Source organism: Etheostoma spectabile, chromosome 15 (assembly GCF_008692095.1).
Source record: "Etheostoma spectabile isolate EspeVRDwgs_2016 chromosome 15, UIUC_Espe_1.0, whole genome shotgun sequence".
Classification (NCBI taxonomy): domain Eukaryota; kingdom Metazoa; phylum Chordata; class Actinopteri; order Perciformes; family Percidae; genus Etheostoma; species Etheostoma spectabile.
Genome location: NC_045747.1, coordinates 11,251,638 through 11,260,870, shown reverse-complemented (window position 1 = coordinate 11,260,870; position 9,233 = coordinate 11,251,638). Strand labels below are relative to the sequence as shown.

The 9,233-nt window shown below is 38.5% G+C and overlaps 1 protein-coding gene and 1 long non-coding RNA gene across 2 annotated transcripts in view; one reads left to right on the top strand and one right to left on the bottom strand.

Annotated features, from left to right (window-relative positions):
* The window catches only part of adgre5a (adhesion G protein-coupled receptor E5a), a 9,134-nt gene extending 3,000 nt beyond the window's left edge, over window positions 1–6,134 (bottom strand). The window contains exons 1-12 of the mRNA XM_032538556.1: window positions 5,662–6,134; window positions 3,652–3,732; window positions 3,210–3,353; window positions 2,948–3,100; window positions 2,688–2,834; window positions 1,785–1,907; window positions 1,575–1,615; window positions 1,372–1,476; window positions 950–1,103; window positions 678–800; window positions 371–561; window positions 115–279 (exon numbers count right to left, since the gene is read on the bottom strand). Coding sequence (XP_032394447.1) covers window positions 115–279; window positions 371–561; window positions 678–800; window positions 950–1,103; window positions 1,372–1,476; window positions 1,575–1,615; window positions 1,785–1,907; window positions 2,688–2,834; window positions 2,948–3,100; window positions 3,210–3,353; window positions 3,652–3,732; window positions 5,662–5,692 — 1,458 coding nt within the window. The 5' untranslated portion in view covers window positions 5,693–6,134. The remainder of the gene's footprint in view (window positions 1–114; window positions 280–370; window positions 562–677; window positions 801–949; window positions 1,104–1,371; window positions 1,477–1,574; window positions 1,616–1,784; window positions 1,908–2,687; window positions 2,835–2,947; window positions 3,101–3,209; window positions 3,354–3,651; window positions 3,733–5,661) is intronic.
* The window catches only part of LOC116703706 (uncharacterized), an 18,212-nt gene continuing 13,446 nt past the window's right edge, over window positions 4,468–9,233 (top strand). The window contains exon 1 of the long non-coding RNA XR_004335487.1: window positions 4,468–4,515. This is a non-coding gene — a long non-coding RNA (uncharacterized LOC116703706). The remainder of the gene's footprint in view (window positions 4,516–9,233) is intronic.

Genomic DNA, 9,233 nt, shown 5'->3' with positions numbered 1-9,233 from the left:
CACACACACACACACACACACACACACACACACACACACAGAGAGATGTTTCAAGAAACTCTGAACTGTAAGCGCCGTGATTCACTATGTATCATTAAATTTGAGAGTTTTAACCTTTATCTCATAGAGCGCCATGAGCACAGCAAAGCTGCTCAGATGGTTGCAGGAACACACAGTGTGTTCAGGGCTGGACTCCACCACACTGCAGCCACGAGCAGACCATGACCCCCCTTTCTCCGAGGAATCCCAGAACACACACGTGTGGTTGGATTCATTTGACTGTGAAACAAAACAGAGATAATGACCATTATAGAAGTAATATTTTCCTGCAGAGATAGACAATCATCCTTCATGACAAACTAGATGCTACCTGTTTGAGGTGGTTGAAAGTCAATTTGACGGGCTCTTTGAGGTGGCTTGTGTTTCTGTTACTGACAGTGACAGTCACAACTTTTGAGTTGATCTGAAAGCTTTCGTTCGCTTGTGGTTTCATCCCACTGAAGAAGCCATTTGCAGAGTCTTCCAGGTTTGCATAGCTCAGCAAGGCCACTGTTGTAAAGCCTTTTACAATAACAACAGGATAACACTGGATTAAATGGACATTTGTTACATTGCATAAGTTACTTGCATCCTAATGAAAGTGGCTACAAATGTATAATTATAGGTATGATCGTTACCAGGGTAATAGGAGGGATCTCCAGCAGCTGTCTCCAACTGGATGTCCAGCTGAACTTGCTTAGATGATAAAGTCACATCTCCCTGGGGTAAGTCAGGCCCCTTATGTACCCGCAGGCCAATCTCTGGACCCAGATAAAAAGATCACATTTGTATCAACAACCCTTGCTTGTCAATACTGACGATTTCAGCAAAAGAGAAATCTACCAGCTGAACAATACAGTGCATCTGAAAAAGTTTTTGAAAAAATCTGAAAAACAATTTGTCTGTGTACCTGTGTGAGTGGAAGATCTTGTTGTGCCCGGGGGCTTAATTAGAGGTGCTATGAACCCCAGAGTGTTCTCCACGATGTTTAAAAAGGTGGAGACATACTTGTTATTATCAAAGACTCCATGGGACAATAGCTCATCAATAATAGACAGCATTCTCTACAGCCACAGGAGAGGAGGGGGAGAGGGAGCAACACCAGCATGTGAAGGAATAACAGGAGACAGAGTCAGACTGAGGCAGACTTTCAGGCTGCATACCACCTCAGGTCAAAATAAACAGTCTGCATAGTTGTGCACAGACATGTGAATACAATGTGACAGAGCTTGATGGGACAGAACTTCCCATTTCTGTGTTGGTTCTGAGGAACTGAAGGCTTTTGATTTGCATAATCAAATTGCATTTCAATTACATTATGTGCAGAAATACCTTTAATAGCTCCTCTCCATCCAGCTCTGTCGGATTCTCACTTTCTGTAAGGTCCAGACAGCTTTTTTTCAACTGCATCATGAGATCCTTTGCATCATGAAATTTCTAGAAGAGCAATTTGGGGAGAACGAAAAAAAACATTAGCCCATAGACATGTTAAATATATGTTGAACTATGGTACAATTTTTGTGGTGTAGTGTTACCTCTTTCATGCTCATATCTTGGAATGCATCACAGTTTAAAGCTAAGGAAAGAACAGGTTTTGTTTCATTTAATATGCTTGTTGATGACCATGGCATTCATATTATGATGATATCTATACTTGTGTACTCCTGTTTACATACAGTATATTTACTGAACAAACACCGGTTCAGTAATAGAGGTTGGAAAAATTTGAGTGTTAATGTTTTTACCAGTGCAGCGAGACCCTTTGCTGCCATAGTTAGTGAACCCTGCATGGCATGCACAGTAATGGCCGCTGGCTCCGTGGTGGCAGGTTCCATTTCCGCAGATTGTTTTATCAATCATACATATGTCTAAAATGAAAAAAAAATCCGGGAGTGGAAAATGGTATTGCATGTTTCTGTCAGTGCTAATGGAACAACAAACATCCTGGTCCACCAGAATGTCATACATTACATATCCAAAATGGCACTTGATAGGTTTTTAAAGAAAATGCATAAAAACATAAAGCAGAACAAAAACCCAGCACAGACATTCAGTAAATACACACACAACCTTGAAAGTCCGAAGAAGTCAGGGTAGCACTTTACATTCCACCACGGTAATAAGATGGTAATAGTGGGGTAACAGTGTGATAATGAAGAGGTAATATATAGGTGATAAGTTGTGTGTGAAAACATCAACATATATTACCCCATTATTATCATGTTATTACAATATTAATATAGCTATGTTACCACTGTCCAGATATACACATGGTTATCATCAAACCCATTCCTAGTTGCATGTTATTACATCTGTTAGCTTCTTATCACTTTGTTACCCCAGTATTACATCTTATAACTGTGATCTATTACCCAGTTGTTACTTTGGTAATTTCAAGTTATTACCTATATATTACCTCTTTATTATCACACTGTTACCCCACTATTACCATCTTATTACCGTGGTGGAATGTAAACTGCTGCCAAAGTTAGAACTAAATTGAATTGTCTAAACTTTCTTTTACTTCGTTCCACTTTTGTGGGACAATTTTCTTGAAAAATACACACAACATCACTCATTACTAGATAAAATAAATAGTAAATAGTAAAAATTGAAAAATATTTTGAAGCATCATGTTATGTCCTCACCTTCACATTGCTCCTGATTGCCAGAGAAGTTAGATTTGCCTGATTTCAGTCCAAAGCCAGTATCACAGACACAGCGATAACTGCCTGGTGTGTTGAAACATGTTGCATTTTGACCACAAACCTTTTCCTCTTGACATTCATCAATATCTATAAGTGAAGGAAGAATAGTTGAGAAAGGAATACATACAGTATGGTACATACCCTATATATAACCTACCACAGTATTGTTTTTACAGTGAGTGCACTGACAAGCACCTTACCTTGACATGTAACGTTGTCTCTGTGACTAAAACTTTTCTTCCCAGTAGTGGAAATGAATCCTTCATCACATGTGCAGGAATAATATGGCTGTGCATTAACACATTTGGCATTAAGTCCACAGATGCTTTTGTTCTCCGCACACTCATTGATATCTTGAGGGAAAAGATAAGGACAGGACTTTTATATTTGAATGACGACTGCAGCTGTACAACTTTGAATCAGCGTCTCCGCCATGATGATTCAATACACAAGATGACTGACCTTTACATGTTAGAGATGTTGTCTGCTCTCGTGATCTGAAACCATCATGACAGTGGCAGGTGAAGCTGCCGTATGTGTTGTGACAGTCTGCATTCTCTCCACATCGGCCAATACCATTATCCTCCACAGCACATTCATTGTCATCTTAATTAAGGACGTGAACATGAAAAAGATGCAATTAACACTCGTTTCATACCAAAAAATAAAGTTATGTGGTAATACATGTTGAATGCAAATTTTATACATGATTTGATTTCACATGAATTATCTAGCAAACCATTTGATACATTTTGTTAAGCGGTAACAAACCATAACATATTTTCAGTTTCTGATTTCTAAATGCAAAGATGACAAAACTATGACAAACTAAAGTGCACAAGGCCACCATATGCCTGTTTTTCCATGGTGGGTTATGTGTTAAAATAAGTTTGTTTTTTCATACCAATGCAGGTTTCGCCCACACGTATAAATCCTTCAGGGCATTCTTGTTCCGACAGGACCATGATGAGAGAGAGATACAGACCTGAAAAGCAAGAGGGCGACTGTAAGTCTACGAGTTCATCACCTTCTAAGCAATAATGCAACATCTGCTACACTGGCACCTATGCTTAATCTCTTAATCTACACTAATAAAAAAAAAACTTCTAACGTATTCTAAGTTTAGCTTCAGGGATATTAAATGATCAGTTTGATCAAATGACACCACCAAAAATGTCCTGATTTTAAACACACTCTGTTGAAAAGATAAATTCCCTCATTCGCTAACTTCATTTCCTCAGATTGTTCTTACAGCATTTGCACCATTATTCTAAATGAACACATGGGTGTCTGGAGAACTCTGCTTCCTATGTATGAGGAAACATCAGCTGGCGTGGCACAAGCACAAAAAAAGCATTAGGCCATATCCTCAGACAGTAAAAATGTAGAGTCAGTCCACCGTGGTTGCCTAAATGACACCAGATGGGTGTGACGGACAGACTAATGGAAACAGGAAGAAAGAGTCCAGTCACTTTTTTCTTCCCATTATCAGTTTATACAATTCATTCTGTAATCATCATTAAAAGAAGCAGGTAATTTGTCAAGGTCAGTTCATTTAAATCATGAAGATGCATATTCCCACTTATTAATAGTGATGTCTAGCCATGCAGAAAGTTTTTGTATTATCTGTTGGCGATATTCACTGCTCAAGTGTGTGCAGCGGCACTAATACATTGGAGGTGAATGGAATTATGTACTTTCAAAAGCTCTCTCTGAGCTCTGGGCGCTTGGGTAGCTCAGTTGGTAGAGTGCGTGCCCATGTATGGAGGTTTTATTCCTCAATACAGCGGACCCGGGTTTGACTCTGACCTGCAGCCCTTTGCTGTATGTCATTGCCCCTTTCATGTCTTCAGTTGTCCTATAAAAATAAAGGCTTAAAATGCCCCAAAATTATTCTGTGATTTGGCAGAACTGATCATTTAATTACTAATTTAATAAGATGAAAAACTAATTTACATTATGTAGAATTAACACCCTAAACTGTTTTCAGATTTTTTTTAAATGTGTGCAGCTGATATCATGATGTAGCCTGGATTAATTTTACATTCATATCTGAACACAGGATTAATAATAGCTTGCTGAGATTGCAAATAGGACATCATGAAATGTTAGTCGCTTGCAGAAGTTTGTATTTCTCAATGTTGTGCTGTCTCATGGCAACGCCTGGAGTTTCTTCCTGTGTGACAGTGGGTGCTATTAAGCGACAAGCAACGTGGGTGCTATGCAATGAGCTCATAGTGTATAAATACACTTTAAAAGCAGAAAAACAGAAGTTGCAGTGTGCAGTGGAGCCAATATAGTGAGTTGTTTGAAGAAAGGCTGCTGTGTTCAGCATCACTCGCCTTCTTTTCTTCTAATTGATTTGGGCTCTTTCCCACACTCAGAGAGGCTTGCATTAAGAACTGTGGCAGTTTCAGTTTCTGCCAGTGAGACTTGCTGGCAGATTTTTATCTCCGCAAAATGTCGTTAAACAAAGAATTCAGAAATAAACATTATTGTATACAGTAAAATAGTTTTAATGTTGTCTAATACGTCTTTTACTGATTCATTTTCATTTTGATTGTGTGATTTTATTTTAAATTTCTCTGTAAAGCACTTTGGTCAACGTTTAACAAAAAAAGTGCTCTATAAACACATTTGAACGACTATTATTAGGCAAGTATTAACTTTATTGACTCCACTCCATGTATACATTTGATTTCAGTAACGTGTTAAAAGTGTCCATATCTGTTTTTGTCTAAAATGTCAGATCATAACAGAAGACATACACTGATATAAATCCCTATTCTGAAAGGTTTGTAGGCAACTAAAGCCAGTTAGTTTCTGTCCTTGAAGCACAGAACATTTTTAAACTTCCTCAGCAGATGTTTTTCCATCTAAACCACTGTGCAAATGCATGACAGATGTGACTCACCCAGTATGAGGAGTATCCACCTGGCCGCCATGGTAAAGTGGGTAACCGATCTGGAAGAAGAAAGTTTAAAAAACCCAAACTAGGGAACTCTCCACATTCAGAATCCACAGTCCTTTTTCCTTTTCGTCTCCTCTTGATTTCTTTTTAAAAGTTTCCACAAGGAACAGTAAAATGCATCCACTTGTCAGGTTAATAGATGTGGAAAAAGTAGCTTCAGTATATGCTGATACCTGCAAATAATATATATTAAATCAGCTGGAATCATCATACAATGACCTCTCTTCTGTCTAACTCTCCTTGTCTCTGTCTCTTTCTCCCCTTTGAATCGTCATCTGCTCTCACTAATGAGGTGACATGCTGAGATGACTAGGTTTCAGGGGAGGGGTTTTCTCGATCACGCCTCTGACACAGGGGTTTGTAGGGGAGAATCACTAGAAGTTTCTGAAAAGTAACTCCTGCTCTTGTTGGGGTGGGCTGATAGTGATAGGAAATGGTTACGCCAGCTCACTCGACTCAACTTCCATCATAGCAATGTGTTACGATACAGTGTTTTTGCACAGGCAATTTCTTTCTCTCTTTTGTTGTCAGCTCCTCTTTCCATATCCTTCCTCTCTTTTGGACTCTGTGGTTAGAGGACAGACAGACAGGGGGTCAAGAGGTGTTTATGAGGCTGGGCATTGTCCTGCTGGTGGGTTTATTCCCCGTAGACAGAGTTGTAGCACACAGCCCATGATTATGGCGATAGCATATATATATAGCTTATGCCTCTGAGTGCGTCAGTGTGGACAATGTAACAATGGCAACAATGTTAAGTTTCATTTTGAAAAAAAGTGAGAAAAAAAACAGTATATACCCTTTTATTTTCATCAAAAGGGTATATACTCAAAACAAAAAGCAAAGCTTCATAATGGCTCCAACAGGGTAGAAGAAGTAAATTTACTTAGATTAGTGTTTACTTAAAAACAACACAAAATGTTGTGCAAACTGCTACTACAAACCAAAATCATTAGCATAGGCTTCAGAGAAGTGTCTGTCAAATAAAAATGTACATGTATTGTCAATAGAGAAAATACAATTCTCAGAAACCGGCAAAAAGGAACATAATGTTCTTTTCTTTATCACACATTTACAATGTTCACCATGGCTGTGTTGCAAGGTCCCTACTGTGCAGATTGGTGTTTCTTGTATTGGCTTAAGCATTCAAAAACTGAGGAAATGCCGTCACTTTGTAAGCATTTGTAAGAGCAGCCCAATAAAAAAAAAAAAAAAACTGTTACATTTTCAGCAACTTTTCTTGTTCCCAGCTCACAGTAGCAAGGTCATTTTCAGGTCTGAATACACTGTCCCAATGCCCCCTGACAGGCAGGTTGATTAGTGTGTTATTTCACACTCATAAACAATTGGGTGGGCTTTGGGCTTTGTGGGCTGAAGAAAATGGAGGTGACAGACACCCGGCCTTTAGGGACTATGGCAGTGTACAGCTGTGTTACAGAGCTTTTTCACAGAGGGACCTAGAAATGTACTGACATTTGCATGACCTATACAAAAAAAAAACCTGCCTGCAAATAGGCCTGTACTGTATGTGATAAACACGGAAATGCAGTTAATTTACAGTACAATCAGAAGTGATTGAAAAGGTCACAGAAAATAGTCTCAGTGTTACATATAACCCTCTTTGCAATGAGGTGGCCTATTTAAACTGAACAGCAACTGATGCCACCGGCCCACACACTGAATCCACATTATAATATATTCATAATATATATTATATTTTAATTCATCTTTGGCTAAGCTTTACGGAGCTTGTTACGTCTTCCCAATGAGGGATGAGGTCAGAGCCTGTTATCACCTCTGTACATATACTCTGCATGTATAGTCAATTTGAACTGTAGTGTCTGACTGCTTTTATAAAGAGTGATTTCCAGCCAATATGGACATGGCAAGCATCCAAGGCTTATCCTGTTATCACACAACATTCTTCCTGCCTGTACATATACAGTTTTAGATGTTTTGTGTTGGCTGTGTTTGTTTTCTTTTTAGTGTCTTTCTGAATTGTCAAACAATAAGGAGGGACCTCAATGTGGTCCAGTTGTCTCAACAACTTCCTGACAAACCCTGAACCAAAAGGTCTGAGTGGAGACTGAGTAGGCTGGTCAACCCCCTTTGTCTAACAGATGACTGAGACTTCATTTCAAAATGTTCTATTTTCAAAGAAAGCTGCCGTGCATTGATACACATTTCCTGTGAGGGACCAAGCTGGAAGGCACAAGGAGTCATTGGGTAGATTTTTTTAGAAAAAGGTAGGTTTTTACTTACAAAACAAAAAAAACAACTAATTTTCAAAAAACAGAAAGTCCTAAGTCCATAAAAGAGGTCAACTAAACAGCCCTTACACATATAACATAACTACACAGACCTACCATAACCAAGCAGACCTAACAACACTTAGACATGGGGGAAACTTATATAGTGGCAGACCAGGCCATTCTTCCACAAAGGGTGGAGACAAAATCATTAAATAGCCAAACCACAATAACTACAACTTGTGTTAAATCAATGCTAGCTAATATGAACTAAGGATAGGTCAATCAAATAATCATAACTAACTATAAGTATAACTAGCAAAGAAAAGAACACTACTCAAAAATGAAATACTCTGCCACCCCCATGATATGGCGAAGCATGGTGCAGTCCAATTATCCCTTCCCCATTTAAACAGCTTTGAATCAATGGGACGTCCTCTTGTCTTTCAGTCAACAACCCCCAGCATCAACTCCCTAGGAACTGGTAACTCAAAAAGGAAAGGTACTAATTTCACAGAATGTAACTTAAAGATAATGAACCTGAAATTAGCTAAACTGAAAAAAACTTCAAATAGAAAACTAAGTCACTTAACAAATAAAACTGTTTGTAGAACTAAAATGTGTGTCCAGTTATTTATTTTGTGTAATGTGCTCAAAACTAAAGAGAAAGTTACCACCATGAGTTGTTGCCATTTGTGGCTACACTCCAAAGATGCTACACTGATTATGTAATCCTTGTGACTCTGGCAGTGTGGAATAATGTTGAAGTCCTTCCACACGCAAATGTGCTTTTATTTTATAATCACCTTCTCTTGCATCACCTTATAAAATATACTTTGAAAAGCTTGTGACAGTGTTATGGATATGGCACAAAACACTGGGCTATTCATTTATGAACATCATAAAGCTGGCACGCATAGATTGTGCCAGCTCAGCATGTAGTTCTTGTTTGGATATTCTAGAGAGAAAGATGGCCTCTATATATTAACTTTCTTCTCTCCTTCTCCTCTGTCCCTGACTGACTTTTGGAAAATATAAAGTGGGTAAAGCCATAAAAACAGGTTTACTGTCAAAATTCCAATTCCTCTTTTTCCTTTCTGCTTAGGGCCCAGAGCATTAGAAGGCACTAAAATGTAGTTTCAGAAAGCCACTGCACAATGTTTAAGCCCAGTTTTAGCATCTCAAAAATATATTAGCACTTTGAGAAATAGATATGAAAATTGTTAACTTTTATGGGGTCAGCTCAGGACCATACAGTATCCCAGTGTT